Source organism: Oryctolagus cuniculus, chromosome 9 (assembly GCF_964237555.1).
Source record: "Oryctolagus cuniculus chromosome 9, mOryCun1.1, whole genome shotgun sequence".
In the NCBI taxonomy this organism is placed as follows: domain Eukaryota; kingdom Metazoa; phylum Chordata; class Mammalia; order Lagomorpha; family Leporidae; genus Oryctolagus; species Oryctolagus cuniculus.
The window spans coordinates 95,964,637-95,982,788 of NC_091440.1; the positions used below are offsets into that span (position 1 = coordinate 95,964,637).

Here is an 18,152-nt window from a genome sequence, read left to right on the forward strand (position 1 = left end):
CTCACTGTCACCTCCCCATTCACAATTGCTTGGCACCTGAAGCTGTACCCCTTCCCCATCACCCACATCCAGACGGTGAGCCAACAGCATTAATGTCCACGTCTGCAGCTGTGGTGTCTCCATGTGCACTATAGCACTTACAGCATTATCCTCCAGCCTGCACACATGCTGGGTGCAGGGGAAGTGGCAGAGAGGGAGACAGCCTGTGGCACTGAGGATGACAGCTCAGAGTCAGGTTCTTGAGTATTGCCTTTGTTGGAGCTCATTTCCAGGAAAGGATATCCTAACACTTAAGCGTTTGAACTGTGCTAGTGGGTCCTTTTGAGAAATTTGCTTTACTGGGCACAGAGGACTGTATCTCCAAGGGTGGCACTCAATGAAGGCTGCTGAGCAAGAGCAGGATGCTGAATTGGCTGTTGACCTTGATCTTACAAGTTTGGGCTATGAACTAAATATGCTAAACCTTATGAGCTCTGTCATTCAGGATCCGTGGCTGCAAAGAACCAAAACACTGGCTTTGGCTTAATAAGCAGAAAGAGAATACATAGGTTTTTATGGAGCCCACACAATGTGCATAAAAGCTGAAGAACCAGACTCAGGGAGTTGGTTGGACTTAAGGAGGCTTCTGCAGGCACTGGATGTGCACCTCTGCTAGTGATGGGTTCTGAACGTCACCGTTGCCACTCATCTTTGGGGTACCCAACGCAGACAAGAGCATGTGATGAGCAAGGCTAGGTCTCCGGCCAGGCCCACTATTTTCTCTCTGCAGCGGTTCTTCTAGCAGATTTATGTGAACCGACCCAAAGGTGTTGCAGGAAGGTCCTGGCAATGTCCCCATTCACCTCTAAGTAACATGAAGAAGTCTTTCCCTTTGGCTTTCACAGAGAGAAGAAGTTAGGAGGAAAATCCTATTTTCTTGAATAGCTTCTCTCAAGGAGAAGATAGATTTGCTTAACTCAACAGATGACATAAAGTCAACAATACAGTAAAAAAAAAAAATCAATAATGCACAAAGGCAAAGCAAGAGTCTTCTGTGTAAGAAAAAAGTAAGAGGAATGGAGTTTTGTGGGAGACAGACTAGAACTTGGTATCCTCAAAACAGGTAGATGATAAAGAGGAGGTAGCATTCTGGGTAGACACCACAGGGCACAGGCCTGATCATGGGATACAGGGCTGGCCATGGGATCTCCTGCCAGTTAGACATCCTGCACCTGGGTCAGCCTGCCCATGGCATGTCCTCCTCCTGGGGCAGCCTGTTCTGGGACAGCTTGGCCATGAGACATCCTGCCCATGGCATGTCCTGCCCCTGGGACAGCCTGCCTGTGTCATGTGCTCCTCGTGGAGCGACCTGTTCCTGGGAGAGCTTGGCCATGAGACATCCTGCCCATGGCATGTCCTGCCCCTGGGACAGCCTGCCTGTGTCATGTGCTCCTCGTGGAGCGACCTGTTCCTGGGACAGCTCGGCCATGAGACATCCTGCCCATGGCATGTCCTGCCCCTGGGATAGCCTGCCCATGGGGTACAGAAGGATATTGATGGGTAATCAGATATCAGATAATCCTAAATTTTTTTTAAAAACCTACATATAATTATCCATAATTTGTTCATGTCTAAAGCAACTTAAACACAATTTTTCATTTATTTGTGCTTCCAGAGAAATCCAGCAATCAGAACATCGAGGGCCATCTTTTGGCAAATGTGCTTTATGTAAAGTAGCCAGACATTCCATCTAATGAAACAGCGTCATTGCTCTCTTTTCTCAGGATGCTATGAAGTCAGAAGCAACCAACAAAAAAGAGAAGAGGGAAAACATGATTAGTATTATTTTGTGGTATGAATGCAAACAACTGGCATTTTCAACTTGAGTGAATACAGCATCAAGGGCAGTTGCTCCTGACTGTGAGGCCTTCAGGAAGAATGAAAGGTTCCAGATGAGTTCTGGCTTCACAGTGGCATTTAGGCCTTGTGAGACTCTTCGCAGATTTTTCTGTTATTTCTTAAATGGCCAGCCAATTCCTGTAAACCTGCTGGAGCCACTTTTACAGTAAGGAAATGGTATTGATAAACCCCCGTTTTTCCATTCCTACGAGCTGGTGTTTATTGTTGCAAGTTGTGTACCCCTAAATGGAAAAGGCAATTTCACCTATGGTTGTGTGTCTCCAGAGCTGTTCAGCAAAAGTTAATCTTTTCGACAGAAGCAGCCAACTTTTCTGGCGAAAGAATTTGCAGTCTTTGTGGTTTGGGTAAAAAGGTGGTTCATTTTTCCGGTTTCTTGATGAAATATATTTCATGATAAATTCAATCTTTCCTCAAAAAAAATTCTTAAATCTACTTTTCTGTGCAAAATTCAGCATGAAAGCCTTTATTGAAATAGCCAAAGATTGAGCTTGCATAGACCTGGGCAAACAGTTTCAGGTCCAAGGTTAAGGACATTTACTGCTGGAAATATTACATGTATTCCTGTCCAGGCAGAACAAAATCCAGCACATTGACACTGCATTTCAAATATATTAATTTACTCTGCTTTGTTTTAGGAGAGATTTTTTTCCTGCCCTCTTTTTAATCCTTTTCCATACTTGGTAGAATGTGGAAGGATTTCTGGCAGGGAAAACTAGCAAAGGCATACAATGTGTTAATACACAGGAGATCTATCGGTTTCATTGCACTGACTTCAGAGAAAGTTGCCTGCACTCTTAACTTTGGCATAGCACACAGGAAATTCCTTGTTGGTCTGCCCAATGCAATAAACAGACCTCCTGCATCTCACCGCATCCATGCTGAAGTTTCTCATGTGGGGTTACTTTAACTTTTTGTGTAAAAGTTAAGGGTCCCAGAATTCCTATTCCACACTTTCTTTAGCTTCCAGGCTTGGGGATTCATGTAGGACTCTGTGTAGGGGTTTATAGGGTGTAGGGTTTGGCTTTTCTGTGCTCTTTAAGTATACAGCAAAGGTAGGCAAGGTAATCACAGCCCCTAGGGAGAGAGGGAAATACATACATATTTATAGAAAACTTTCATATAAAGTCGGCCTTCCATGTCCTTGGGTTCCCCATCTACAAATTCAGGTAACTGCAGATCAGGTATTTGGGGGAAAATGTGTCTGTTCTGAACATGAGCATACTTTTTTTATGTCCTCATCCTCTAAACAATACAGCATAACAGTGATTTACACAGCACTTACGTTGTGTTAGGGTTTTTAAGTAATGTCGAGATGACTCAGGGTACACAGGACGATGTGCGTGGGTTTTATGTCACTCTATGCCTTTTTATATAAGGGACCTGAGCATTTACAGATTTTGGTAGTAGGGGCTGGAGAGAGTCCTGGAGCCAATCTCCTGGGGAGACCAAGGACCCGTACCTTACATGGCATTAGCTCGATTAGAAAGCAGAAGTAACCATTTGCCTTTTCTCTAAGGATGCTGTTTACCATGTCCACTGCAGGTGAATTCTTCAGCAGATCTGCTACTCAAAGTGTGGTCCCCACAGGAGCAGTCACAGCATCAGCTAGTTAGAAATGCCAAGTCTCCTGTCCAACCCAGAGCTGCTGGAGGACAGCCTGCACTTTAGCCAGAGCTCCGGGTATTCGTAGAACACTAAAGGCGGAAAGGTCCCATGTTGCATGCCAGCCCACTGGCATGCCTGAGCCCATTGCAGGAAGAACGCCCTGGGAAGGGTGTGAGGGAGAAAGCAAGGCGCCCACGGGGGCAGAAAGAAAGGAGAGCCGGGAACACATCGCCTGAGTTAAATTACGCTCATTAATTCAATTTGAGGCAGGAATGTGTAAATAAACGCTGGCAGCTGCAGTGGCTCCGCTTCCTGCAGGGCTGGGGCAGGAATGCAGGGGCCAGGGGACATGAAGACCTGAGTCCCGTCCATTGGACAGATAGCTCTGCAGCCGGGAGATAATGATGGAGAAGATGGTATTATCATTATCGTATTAGGAAGGTTTTAAATGCAGCACTAGGGCCAAACCGAGTGCAACTGGAGAGGCTGCCTTAGCACAGATAAAATCTTCATTATTTGAACAGATTAAGCTTAGTTGACTCTCTCCTCTTTTTTTTTTTTTTTTTTTTTTTTTTTTTTTTTTTTTTTAATCTATACAGATCGGATTTCACTGGGGTTGAAATGAATAGGACACTCCCATGGTCATCCACAGCCCCTGCAGCATTTCCAAATAACCTATGCCTATCTTCTTTTTCCCACCTGAAACTGTCCAGGAGAAACAGGAATGTAATGGGTTCAGAACAATTCCATGGTACCAACAACCTATAAAAAGCTGATAAGTTTCATTTTGGGTACTTCCTGTTCATTAACTGTTTTTGGGGTGAGTGATTATCACCAGATAATACAAAGGAGCTTTCAAAGAGATCATAGAAAATGTATATTATGATAAAACTGGATGGATTTCAAAGGGCTATTTTTTTTTTGAGCACCAAAATAAACTGTCTTTGAATTCCATTTTCCATGAACTTTTTGAATTACCCTCATAGTTATTAAATATCATGTGGCATGCCAGGCAGAGGTGTCTAGTTAACTATTAGAACATGGTTCTCAGGGAGCTGGTACTGTGGCTCACTTGGTTAATCCTCCGCCTGCAGCACCAGCATCCCATATGGGCGCCGGTTCTAGTCCTGGTTGCTCCAGTCTAGCTCTCTGCTGTGGCCCAGGAAAGCAGTGGAGGATGGCCTAAGTGTTTGGGCCCCTGCACCCGCAAGGGAGATGAGGAGGAGGCGCCTGGCTTCAGATTGGCGCAGCTCCGGCTGAGGCAACCGTTTGGGGAGTGAACCAGCAGAGGGAAGTCCTTTCTCTCTGTCTCTCTCTCTCATTGTGTATGACTCTACCTGTAAAATAAGAAAAAGAACATGGTTCTCATCAGCTCTCAGTTTCGGGAGCTCATTGAATATAATTTACTCTAAAGAGATGTCTGTTTCCCAGGTTAAAAACTAGCCACACACACACACACACAAACAAAAAGCAAACAAACAAAACTAGCCGCAAGTCCCTTGTCCCTACTCACTCTGGGATGGCTGTGAAAGAGACATATTCTCCTTTCATTTTATCTGGAAATGTTTTCCTGAATGCATGCCTGGGATGATGATGGTGGTTGTGGTGATGGTGCTGATGTTGATGATTGCTAACCAAGTGCTGGACATTTCATTGACTGCTTTATACGTTGAATCCACTCTATAATTCCTAGTCTGTCCAAGAAACAAAGCCCTAGTGATGTCAACAAACCTTGCTCATGGTCACACAGCCAGGAGGGCAGCTGCGATGTGAGCTGGGGCTGCTCCAGGTCCTGGAACAGCAGCCCTTCACCCTCAATGCCCAGCAATACCTTCTCTTAGAATCAGCCCCCAGCATGCAACATGCCTTCATGGGGCCCGAAGAGCCTACTGCACAATGTTATTATGAGAAACGATTTTTATTGAAGATGCTTGTGTGTACAGGTCGCTCACCCACTGGGTTTGTCAGTAGTTTTATTAGAGAAGGCACTGGCATGAGACAGGTCCTCAATGGACAGCAACTCATCGCTTCCATGTGCTGACCTACCAGTGTCCTCATTCCCATGCCTTATGTCAGGGAGAGGTGACCTGACTCTGCCAACACAGAGCGGAAGTCTGGGGACAAGTGGAGACCGCTTGTCCCTTGGCCTTCTCCCAGCTTCTGCAAACAACTGGAGAAAGGCCTCTCCTGCAGCTAACAGCAGAGGTGGCATCCCCACTGCACAGTCTGCTCAGCCCTGTGAAACTCCTGTGGGTGTGGATGTGGCTCACGTGTGTATATCCCAAGCACACCTGGAAGGGCCTTCTGGATCCCTGAGGCCTTGATGGACCTTCGTGGTGGACTTGCTGCTCTAAAAGAAGTGATTTACATTCTGGCCGAAAATGGCAGGAAGCAGAGAAAGGCATTTGGGGCTCTGGTTATTTTATTCGTTTTGTGTGTGTGGCCTTTCTCTTTGGAGAGAGTGAGTTCCAGGGGGTCAGAGATGAGGAGCAGAGTTCTTGAGCTCAGCCACGGAGCCCACCCTTCCTATACCCCACCCTTGCCACAACATCTTGGGAAGGTTGGGGAGGCACAGTGGGTCCTCTCCTGTCTCCCACGAATGCCTGCCTTCGGGAACGTCTGTAGCCTTCAGCAAGCCTCGGTAGATCTCTGCTGCATTATCCATGACAGCGGTGCTGTACAGGACTCCACAAACACACAGCAGTGCGTAGGGAGCTAGCATGGTGGCTGTCCCGGTGTTGGAGGGGGTGGTCGAGTCAGGATTTCATTCTTGTCACTCAGCACCCACATGCCGACTCCTGGATATTCAGGGGCAGAGTCATTTGTGGATAATGCAGTCCTTGCCCTTGCTCCTGCTGGTGTCTTGCAGCTTCATCTGCTCATCAGCAGGCCATCAGCAGGCAGCCTAGGAGCAGAAACAGATCATTCTAGAATCAGAGTCTGCGTTGGCTGCTGCTTCACATTTGCTTCTTTAGCAAGAGGGGGTTCTGTACCCTAATCTCTCGACTGGGCATGAGTCCTCCCTGCCTCGTGGTCTTTTCTCTGGTGCAGCAGGCCTGGCTGTTTAGAGTTCTGCAGTTGTAGCCCCCTGCCCCAGTCCCAGACCTTTCTAAGCAAGCTTTGAAAATTAGAGTGAGGAAGGGGCCTAAACCTGAGTGTCCAAGAGAACAGAACCTGATTTCCTTATTGCTACTGCTCCTGTCTCACCCTAGAGGCCTTGGAGACCTGGTCTCCTGTCTTGAGCCTTCTTCCCAAATGCGTAGAGCCCCTTCCTCATCGCCTCCCCTTTCCTCTGCTGACTGTATCAGGGTATCACAGGTATCAGAGACCTCTGCAGACACGAAAGGGACTTGCTCTGTGGCCTTCAGCTGGGTGGCCTTCCTGGGACGTCACAGGCAGCTGCTGGGCCCTGCACGTGTGTCCCTCGCTTCCTCACTGCAGTCAGGATCTGTCTGTTCTCTTGCTTTGCTGCTCCTCTGCTGGTCCTTGCTCCTTCGCCGCTCCAGCCGCCGTGACTGGCATGCTACTTGAAGAGGCGACTGTGAAGGCTCAGGGTCAGGTCTGGGGATGTCTGAGGAATATCACTTCCCTTCCCAAGTCTGGGGATGTCTGAGGAATATCACTTCCCTTCCCAGGTCTCAGAATCAAAGGTGGCTGGGGTCACAAGTCACCAGCAGCCTCAACAGATGGGTCCTGAGCCAGAACGTGCCCGCTGTACTGATTGTGCTGCTTCCTTCCTTGTCTTCCTGTGCAACTCTGCAGTCCTGTTTCTCTTCTACTGAAATATCATAACCTGATATTAAGGGAATTCAATCAGAGCAGGGTATTTGTGGAGCCAGGGTACATTTCCTCTCTTAAAATTGGCCTTTTACACAGCCCTCATGGTGGTTGTTTGCATGTATTACTTCTTAATGGTATGTTTATTTACCTTGACTCACAATGCTCTCTTGCCCTGGGAAATCCAATATCAGTGTAGAGCAACCAGGATTCCCACTGAAGGAAGGGATCGTCCAAAGAAAAGCAAAGGGAATTTCAGAGAGGAACTGAATAAAACTCTACCCAAGAGGAGGTGGGGAATCAACTGAGAAAGGGCTCTGCTGGGGTTGGGGGGCTGCTGGCTGCCCCCACTGAGCGTCCAGTGTTTTAAAGTCGCATCTGGTTTAAGGGAAGAGTTCCCCTCCAGTACTAAGGTAGCCAATTCTGAAACTGGCAGGAATGTTATGGCACCTCTCGGAGGAAGTGTATGTTTTTATATATCTGTGATCATCAGTGATGACATTATAAATTTTCCAAATTACCTGTTATGGTTCCTGTCCCCACACCACCTTGAAAGAAAAATTGGAATGGAAGAATAGTAATGGTGGAATCAACTATGGAGTTCCTTCAGAAAAGTCCTTGGAAAAATGGAGTCAAGAGTTAGCTTTATTTTGGTACAAAAAAAAAAAAAAATGAAACCCATGCATAGTTTCTTGGGGCTTTTTGAAGATACCTGTATGCATGGACATCTAAAAGATTTTGCACCCAAATATTTTATCTTTTAATTCTATTTGCCATGCGCTTTTTGAAGTATCCTCGTATTTGTTGCCAGGTTGGGATGGTAAATCTAAATTACCCCTAGTTCTGGGCGATTCTCAGTGTGGCAGTGGTGGCACTTGGCTCTCGCTGGGTTCGGCTGTGTGTGTTTTGAGTGTTTTTGTCATTAGAAGGGGATCGTGTGCCTGTTTCATACACAATGCCTGCTGTTGGCTGGCTTCCCTGTTTTTAGTCACATCTGCAAGTGCAGTCTGCATAAACAGGTCACTAAATCCAGATGAGGGGTGTGAAAAACAGCTGCCGCCACACACGGCCTTATGCACCCCACCTGTGCTGGCTGCCAGCCCTAAGCAAGTGCTTGACTCTGGGGCAGAGCCTCTCCCGAGGCCATTCTGAGGAGGTCCGCTCCAAGTGGCAGTCCAGAGCCTCTCTGTGCCATCTGGTAGCTGCCCAGTAGCAGATAGGAAAAAACTGTTCTGAGGCTCTGGGCCCTCTCTCCAGAGAGGGCATTCAGAGATTGTCTGCATGAGAGTAGGATAGTGTGAGGAAAACACGATAAGGCTTGCAACGTCCAGCCCCTTCCTGTTGCATGGATTTTACTGGTATTGCTAGTTGTCGTTCGTAGATTTTGCAGATTTGCAAAGAAAAGGGTCATCAAGTCAAGCGCACCAATGGCAGCTGGTCAGCTAGCAGACCTTAAATGGTTTTCTGCACTCCAGTCAAAGATCCGTTACGTCCAAGTGGTCTCTGGAAACATCCATGCTGTATGATTCGCTTGTTCTAAAACTTGCAGAGCTAACTGATGGTGTTAGAGGCAGCATGGCAGTCACCCCCGGTGGAGGGAGGGTGAGTGAGAAAGGGAAGGGGCTCAAGGAAGCTTCTGCTAAGTTTCTGGGATTCTTGATCTCAATATTGTGTCCACCACTGTTCATCTTGCGAGAAGGAAAAATCACTTGAGATACTCAGGTATGGTCTGTGTGCTTTATGCATGAGGCAGCTTCAGCAAAAATTTAAGGACAGCAGAATTAAAAGTTTGTTTTGGTGCAAAGGAATGTTGAGGGGGGCTGGCTCTGTGGCGCACTAGGTTAATCCTCTGCTTGTGGCGCCGGCATCCTATATGGACACCGATTCTAGTCCCGGCTGCTGCTCTTCCAGTCCAGCTCTCTGCTATGGTCTGGGAAAACAATGGAAGATGGCCCAAGTCCTTAGGCCCCTGCACCTGCATGGGAGACCCGGAGGAAGCTCCTGGCTCCTGGCTCCTGGCTTCAGATCAGCCCAGCTCTGACTGTTGAGGCCATCTGGGGAGTAAACCAATGAATGGAAGACCTCTCTCTCTGTCTCTGCCTCTCACTGTCTGTAACTCTACCTCTCAAAAAAATAAATAAAATATTTTTTAAAATGTTGAAATCCATCCATAGGAGGGATCTTCAAAGAGTTCATGGACAATGTGTGTTATGCAAAAATTATGCATGGATTTCAATACTTTTGCATCAATATAAACTTTGAATCTTTCAATTCCATTTTTTTTTACAAACTTCTCACAGGATCATGGTAGGTATATTATTATTTGTATAAAGCTAATGTTAAAATGTATGACATAAGGGGTGGGCATTTAACCTAATGTTACCCACATCTTATATCATAGTACCTGGGTTCCATACCTGGTTCTAGCTCTTGACTCCAGCTTCCTTCTAAAACAGACCCTGGCAGGCAGTAGGCGTTGGCTCAAATAACTGGGTTCGTGCCTCCCACCCACAGGGGTGACCCAGATTACGTTCCTAGTTTGAGGCTGTGACCTAGCCCAGCCCCAGCTGTTGCAGGCATTTGGATTGTGAACCAGTAGATAGGAACTCTGTCTCTCTCAGTCCATCTATGAAACATACAGACATAAAAGTACAAATTTCATTAATAAGTTCTGCCTTACTATTGCTGTTGTTGCTTCAATCTTGATCTTTTCCCCCATCCTTTAAGAGGAACCAGTGTCAGTTATTTGCTGTTCAGTTTGCCTAGCCATCATTTGTCATGTATGTAATTTCAATGACCTTTAAAAAATAAAACAGGGATGAGCATTGTCATAAAGCAGGTTAAGCTGCCACTTGGGAGGTCCACACCCCTTATCCGAGTGCGAGTTTGAGTCCTGGCTCCTCTGATTCCCATCCGGCTTTCTGCTGATGCACCTTGGAGGCAACAGATGATAACTCAAGTACTTGAATTCCTGCCACCCATGTGGGGGACCCAGATGGAGTTCCAAGCTCTTGGCTCAAGCCCCAACTGTTGTGGGCATTCAGAGAGTGTGAACCAACAGTTGGGAGGTCGTTCTCCCTCTCTTCCTCTCTCCCTCTCTCCCACCCCGCCCTGATCATTGTCTTTCAAGTAGGTACAAATAAATCAATAAATAAATTTTAACATAATTTTAAAAACAGAAGCACGTGTTTGGTGCTGAGGTAAAGTTCCCACTTGGGATACCTAAATCCCCTATCAGAGGTACCTGGTTTGCATCCCAGCTTCCTGCTATGTGCATCCCGGAAGGCAGCAAGTGATGGATCATGTGTTTAGGTCCCTGCCACTCACAGGGGCGACCCCTATTTAGTTCCTGTTACCTGACTTCAGACTGATCCAGCCCTGGCTGTTGGGGACATTTAGGGAGTGAACCAGTGGATGGAAGCTCGCGCGCGCTCGCTCTCTCTCTCTTTCTCTGTGTGTGTGTCTACCTTTTCAAAAAAAAAATGAGAACAAGCATTTTAAGAAAAGTAAGAAGAAAAGATTTCATGATATAAGGAAGTTGAAAATCTTCCAGGAGGAGGACAGTCTGAATAAGTTTTGTTTCTATCGCTGTTTCTCTACTTCTTTGCCAGAGGACTCTGTAAGAAATAATTCCACATTGTTAAGCAAGACATGGAAATGTAAACTGAACATAACTCTGTTCACACTTGCTTGAGGCCCAGTACTGGATGAGTGAAGGATTCTTTAAGAAAGACTATTATTTTTGGCTCGATGTGGGTTTTTCTGAAAACCTTCGCTCTCTTCCTGTTGGCTGTTCTCAGTATCACTCTGCTGCGCCCTCCCAAGTGCGGTGGCCTCTCCTTCCCCTTCATGGTTGATCTCCTGGCCCAGCCCTTGTCCTCCTGACCATTCATGCCTTCTGGAAATCGAGTCTTTTCTTCTGAAACGTAACTCTTTTCTGGCTCTCTTGACTCTTCCTTTACTTTTATATCTTGGTTTATTCTGCACGGTGGCCATCCTTTAAATGTAACTGGTCTGAAGAATTCTTTCCTCAGAAACCTTTTTTTTTAGTCTTTCGTTTTTACATTCTCTTCAGGTTGTATCATATCTACCGATTGTTTTGATTCCAGCTAAAAATCCGCAATTTCCAAATAAATATCTTAAAAGCCATGCTTTATAGTCAGCTGCACTGACTTTTTTGTTTGTTTGTTTTTTGACAGGCAGAGTGGACAGTGAAAGAGAGAGACAGAGAGAAAGGTCTTCCTTTGCCGTTGGTTCACCCTCCAATGGCCGCTGCGGCCAGCGCACCACTCTGATCCGATGGCAGGAGCCAGGTGCTTCTCCTGGTCTCCCATGGGGTGCAGGGCCCAAGCACCTGGGCCATCCTCCACTGCCCTCCCGGGCTACAGCAGAGAGCTGGCTTGGAAGAGGGGCAACCGGGACAGAATCTGGCGCCCCGACTGGGACTAGAACCTGGTGTGCCGGCGCCGCAGGGCGGAGGATTAGCCTAGTAAGCTGCGGCGCCGGCCAGCTGGACTGACTTTAAAAGTTGATGGATCCTTTACATCTTTTGTATCTCTCTAAACACCTAGCAGAGCACTTGGTACATAATTAATAGCAGGTGGATGGGAAACCTGCCCACACTGGTTAAAGTTTCTCAGTCATCTGCAATGGGTGTTGGGTACCATGGTTAAGACTCCACTTGGGATGCTGGCATCACATGGCAGGAGTGCCTGAGCTTGAGTTCTGGTTCTGTTTGTGATTCTCACTTCCTGCTAACATGTACCGTGGGAGGCAGCAGGCCATGGCTCAAGGACATGGGTCCTGGGCACCCACGTGGGAGTCCTGGATTGAGTTCCTGGTTCCTGTCTTTGGCCTGGCCCAGCCCTTGTCATTGTAGGAGTTTGAGGAGTAAAACAGTGGAAGAGCATTTCTTCTTCACCCCTACATTCTCCAGCTTTCTCCAACCTTCTTCTCACTCTGCCCTTACCCACATCTATCTCCCTTTCAAATAATAAAATAGGTGCATAAAATTTTAAGATGGTGACAATTTGTACATCAGTCCTAGGATCTTATGCTGATGAAAAATGCACCCAGGCTATGCTGGAGGAAGGCTGTGGTGTCTCCTCTCTCTCTGACACCTACTGTGCTTTGTCACCCTCCCAGCATCCAGTTGTAATTGAAGCGCCTCTCAGATTTCCTGGAAAAGTGCTTTCTGGGAAATTAGATGACACTTTTCGGGATAACTTTATCTTTCTTCTTGCTGGACAGATCGTTTTGAGCACTCGCCTGTGGAGTAGAAATGCTGCAACATTTGGGAACTGCCTTTTATTGGCAGAAGTGACTATCCCATCGAGCTGAAGAAAGGCCTATGAAATGCAGCCTTTGAAAACTAAGCCGTGTTTAAGTGCTGTGGAAACAGGAGGCATCGCTTACAAAGGACATGGACATGTTAGGAAATTTGTTATAAAGTGTTACTCTGGGGTTAAGTCATGTTTGCCAAGTTACAAGCTGGAACATGCTTGTACGGCTCCACACAGCTCTGAGAGGCTGGGTCCGCAGTGCCCCTGGCCCACGAACATACTCCCTGCTTCTCGGCCTGGGCTGCTGGGACCAAGGTCAAGCTGAAAATGCAGGCGACGATGGCCCTGTCTGACAGACACTGTGCATGGCGCTCACTCAGTTTTAGAGTCATCTGTGGTTTTCTTCCATGTGTGTTTTATGTTTCTTTAGCAGGAGTGGGGAACGTCTGGCTGTATTAGCCCTACAAAATCATTTGGTCTGACCCTGCCAAGGCAACCGCAGGTGGCACTTGACATTCAATGAATCTACAGCAGGCTAGTTTTTTAAGGTTTATTTATTTATTTAAGAAATGGAGTTACACAGAGAGAGAAGGAGAGGGAGAAAGAGACCTCCTCCCTCTGTTGGTTCACTCCCTAAATAGCCACAACAACCAGGGCTGGGTCAAGCTGAAGCCAGGAGCCAAGAACTCCATCTGGGCCTCCTACATAGATGGCAAGGGCCCAAGCACTTGGGCCATCCTCTGCTGCTTTCTTAGGCCCATTAGCACGGAACTGGATTAGAAGTAGAGCAGCCAGGACTGGAACCGGCGCTCAGACAGGGTGCAGGTATCAGAGGCAACGGCATAATCACCTGCACCCGGCACAGGCTGCCGCAGGTTGATAATTTTGTATAGCCTGCGCATGATGTTGTGAATAGCCAAATGGCCCTTGGCAGAGAAAAGGATGACCACTTCTGTCCCTGCTTTAGAGCAAAGCTATGTCACTTGGAATGGGATGGAAGACTACAGAATGAATTGCCTCTTAGATCTGAGCCATCCTCTCCTGGCCTTCCTCCTAGTGAATTGAAGCACACACGTGCTGGGGGTCCTGTGAAGTGGGTTCTGGTGCTAGCAGGTACACGTTTCAGTGTCTGCTGTGCACTTACAGTGTGTATGTGTGTTTCTCCAGGCATAGCCAAAGGGTCCCACTCCGAACACAAGACAAAAAAAAAAAAAAAAAAAAAAGGAAAGACCAAAGAAGGTTTTCTTTTGTCTGATGCATTGACAAACAATCCAAAGTAACATATTTAACATATTGACTGGGCCTGGTGGTGTTGTTTGCTTAGTTTTGTGACTTTATAATTCTCTATTAAGTCGAGTTGTGTGACCTTCACAGTCTTCTCACTTTTATTGTTAGGTGGTGTCAGCTTGGGTGCTTACGGTGCAGAACCTGCTGTGGCACAGGGTGGCATCTCTGGTTTGAGACACTCAGTTTAGCTTTAGGGTGCAGTTGGTTTTTTTATGTCTATGAGAAGTAAGTTAAAAGGCAATGGAACAGCAAGAGGAAACTTCATCTCTCTCTCTCTCTCACACACACATACACACACACACACACACATACCACGTTCAGTGACTTCTTATTTCTCCCACCTCTCTCTTTCAGCTATTCCTGGGTGCTCTGGGCATGCAGAGTGTCGTTTTCCCTTGCAGTCTTGCCAGAGAGCTTCTTCCTGCCTCTCCCTGCTCTGCTGTGGCTTATTTCATGGTATAGGTGATTTGTCTAAGACCACAGGCTGCATTGCCTTCGTGTGAAGCACAGAGGTTTTGTTTTGTGTGTTTGATTGCTGTTTGCATAAACATGAGGATGGGATGATTTGATGATTCCTGATAGAAAATACTCTTCAAAGATTACCCAGGGCTAAGAACATTAAAAGTTAGCCTAAAGTGCTAAACGATGGGTAACATTAGACAGGCTCAGGTTTTGGCCTGTTTCCATCAAACATATTGGACATATCAGTCAAATGTTGTCTTAATGTAGGCCCAGGGAAGGTTGTTCCTGGCAAGCATGGATGCACACAGGCCTTGGCTCCCTTGCTGTGGCTCCACGGAGCCAAGACAGCTCAGGATGGACCACCAACGTGATATGGTGATCCTGCCTTCGGAGGGGCTGGCGTGTCTGCCCCCTGTGGTGTGACATGCTACAACTCATTTAACTTTAGCCTGGGCATGTCTGGCAAGTGGAGAGTATAGGGCCTGATTTATTAGGTTTTGTCAGATCCTGTTTGAAGAGGTCTGACATACTTATTCATCTCATAGTTGCTTACTAAAGGGCACTTTCAGGATTCATGCTGTCAACTGGTCTGCAATAGTTGGGGGGCATCTTTTATCAAAAACTCTGTTCATAGAGCTCAGCACAAACCCACGCATGCCCACGAGGCAACAGCACTGTGCTAGCCCCTGGGAATAAGGCTAGACAAAGGCTGAGGCATCCGTTCTCATGAAGCGCCGTGTTCTTGTGACGTCAGACTAAAATAGATGAATAACATGCAGATAGGGGAAGCAAACAGTACATTGGGCTCATGCAGAGAATTACAATAAGCGGTGACTAGGAAGGAGCCTCTGCGAGTTGGCGGAGTGATGGTGGCATCTCAGGGGAGGCGCCCTCTTGGCTGAGATGTAATGGGGAACAGACAGGATGCAGAGTGTGGTGAGCAGGCAGGCAGGAGTGTGTGCAGGAAGGAGAGAGCATGAAGGTGGGGTGTACAGTGGCCAGACTGTGGACGGCTTTATTAAGGGCAGAGTAAACCACTTGCATTTTACTCTAAACAGGATGGAAAGCCTTTGGAGACATTTTCTTCTTTTTTCTTTTCTATTTTTTTTTTTTTTTTGAAAGGCAGAGACACACAGAGAGAAACAGAAACAAACAGATCTTAAAAAAAAAAAAGATTTATTTATTTATTTGAGAGGCAGAGCCACAGAGAGAGGGAGAGACAGAGAGAGAGAGAGAGGTCTTCCGTCCGCTGGTTGATTCCCCAAATGGCCACAATGGCTGGAACTAAGCTGATCTGAAGCCAGGAGCCAGGAGCTTCTTCCAGGTCTCCCACACAAGGGCAGGGGCCCAAGCACTTGGGCCATCTTCTGCTGCTTTCCTAGACCATAAGCAGAGAGCTGGATCAGAAGAGAAGCATCTGGGACACAAACCAGTGCCTATATGTGATGGCAGCACTGCAGGCAGAGGCTTAGCCTACTATACCACAGCATCAGCCTCAACAAACAGATCTTCTACCCACTGGTTCACTCTGCTTGATGAAGCCAGGAGCCAGGTTCACTCCATGATGAAGCCAGGAGCCCAGAACTGAATCCAGGTCTCCCACATAGGTAACAGGAAGCCAAGTACTTGAGCTGTCATGTGTTGTCTCCCAGAGCCTATGTTTGCAGGAAGTTGACTTGGAAACAGAACTGTGACTTGAACCTAGGCACTCTAATATGGATGTGATCATCCCACCTGGCATCTTAATGGTTAGGCCAAATGCCCATCCTTGGAGAATTTTAAACAAGAAAATTACTAGAACTCATCTACATTTGAGAAGATCACTCTGCTGCTGTGTGTGAAACAGGTGGTACAGTGGAGGGGATGAAGACAAGGAGAGCTGGGTAGAGAATGACGATTTGGAGTGGAGGAACAGATGGAAGTGAAGGATGTTTGTGTTCCGAATGCACAGAACCTGCACAAGGATTGCATCAAGAGCCTAATGAAGGGAAGCTCTAATGGCCTGAGCAAAGGGGTTGAGGGGAGGTGGAAAACCTTGGGAGAGGTGGGGTTTGTGGTGCAACACCTCTATTCCAACCATGGCACGTGCTAACGCGGGAGAGCCACAGAAGCCAGAGGACCAGCGAGTGTCTCCATGGAGTTTTCATGTAGCTGGGAGGAAAGACCAATTCCCCATTTGATATAAAGCAGTATCCCAGGCATGACTTGTCTCAGAAGACAATGACTTGTCTGAACCCATTTTCTGTTGCAGTAGCAAACACCTGTTTTTTTTTTTTAAATAGTGTGTTTTGTGTATTTGAAAGGTAGAATGACAGAGAGAGGAGGAGAGAGAAAGAGATCTTCCACCCTTTGGTTCACTTCCCAAATGACTGGGATGGTCAGGGCTGGGCCATGCCAAAGCCAGGAGCCCAGAACTCCATTCAGGCCTCTCTCATGGGTGTCAGGGGCCCTTGCAAGCACTTGAGCCATCTTCTGCTGCTTTCCCAGGTGCATTAGCAGGGAGTTAGATAGAAAGTGGAGCAGCCGAGGACTCGAATCAGTGCTCATATGTGGTGCCAGACTCACAGGCAGTGGCTTAACCCACAACACCACAGCTCTGGCTCCCAGGTAATTTGTTTGAAAAACAGAAGTTTGGGTGGCCCACAGTTCTGGAGGCTGTTGCTTGTTTCTGCGTGGCATGCAGTGAGTTCTTGCTGCATCGTAACCTAGTGCAGGGCATCCCATGAGGAGACAGAGCAAGTGTGCTAGCTCATGTCTCTTCCTTCCCTAATGGACCCACTGATGCTGTTGTGGGGGGCCACAGCCTCATGGCCTCATCTCATCCTAATCACCTCCCAAAGGCCCCCCTCCAAATACCCCTAACATAGACACCCATGAACTTGGTGGGGAGGGCAGAATTCAAAGTACAGCAGTAACATAACTAGGGTTGATTGGTCTGTTGAGCAAGGAGAAGCCAGAGGCCAAGGGAGGGTGGTAGGGACGATGCTGGGATTGCCCAGTAGCTGGCTCAGGGGGTGCTGATTGAGGCTGGTGGCTGTTGCTGCAAAGGCCACCCTGGGAGAAGAAACAGCACCTCTGAAGGCTTCTGCCAGCAGCCTGGTGGGTACTGGAAGTGGCTGATGGATAACGCCAGGTCAATGGGATTTCCTTAGCTTGTTTTAATTTGTGTGCTTGAGAAGCAGAGAGGCAGGTAGAGCTCCTATCTGCTGGTTCACTCCCTAAGTTCCCACAATGGCTGAGACTGGGCTGGGCCAAAGTGGGGAACCACTCACTTGACTCACGTGGGCGGCAGGAACCAACACTGAGCTGTCATTGCTGCATCCCAGGGTCTGTACTGGCAGGGAACCGGAGTCAGGAGCAGAGCTGGAATTGAACCCAAGCACTCCAGTATGGGGTAGGGATAGTCTAACCTGAGTCCTAACCACTAGGCTGAATGCCCACCCCAGGTCAAGGGTAAGTGGAATTCGGAGTAAAGGAAGTAGAAAATTGGTATGAAGAGAAGGAAAAGGAAAAAAGTAGCCTGAACTGAAAGGGCCTGGGGAGCTTTTGGGGTTGGAGAACTTTTGTAAATAAGAATCCCCAGTACTATTTATGTTTGTGTAAGAGAAAAACAGCATGTGGTACTTTCAACTGGCAAGTTTCTGTTTGCTTGTATATACCTGAATTTTATACCTGATGGAGGTAGATTTTAATACGAAAATATGTCATATCTGTGAGTATCAATTCATAGCTGTATGATAAACACATCATTCAAATTGTGATTTTTAAGAAGAAATGAAATCAAATAAAAAAGACTGAATACATTTTTAAGTTATCTGTCCATCTTTGCATTCCCTTTCT

The 18,152-nt window shown here is 47.1% G+C and overlaps 1 protein-coding gene across 11 annotated transcripts in view; it reads left to right on the plus strand.

Annotated features, from left to right (window-relative positions):
• The window catches only part of ATP8A2 (ATPase phospholipid transporting 8A2), a 729,626-nt gene that overhangs the window by 588,677 nt on the left and 122,797 nt on the right, over nt 1–18,152 (plus strand). Inside the window, exon 35 of one of the 11 annotated variants that reach the window (XM_070049169.1) lies at nt 1,764–16,927. The exons of the other annotated variants lie outside the window; for them this stretch is intronic. Within the exon in view, the coding sequence (XP_069905270.1) occupies nt 1,764–1,865 (102 nt within the window). The 3' untranslated portion in view covers nt 1,866–16,927. Of the gene's footprint in view, nt 1–1,763; nt 16,928–18,152 lie in introns of those variants that run through there. 11 annotated transcript variants of the gene reach the window in all.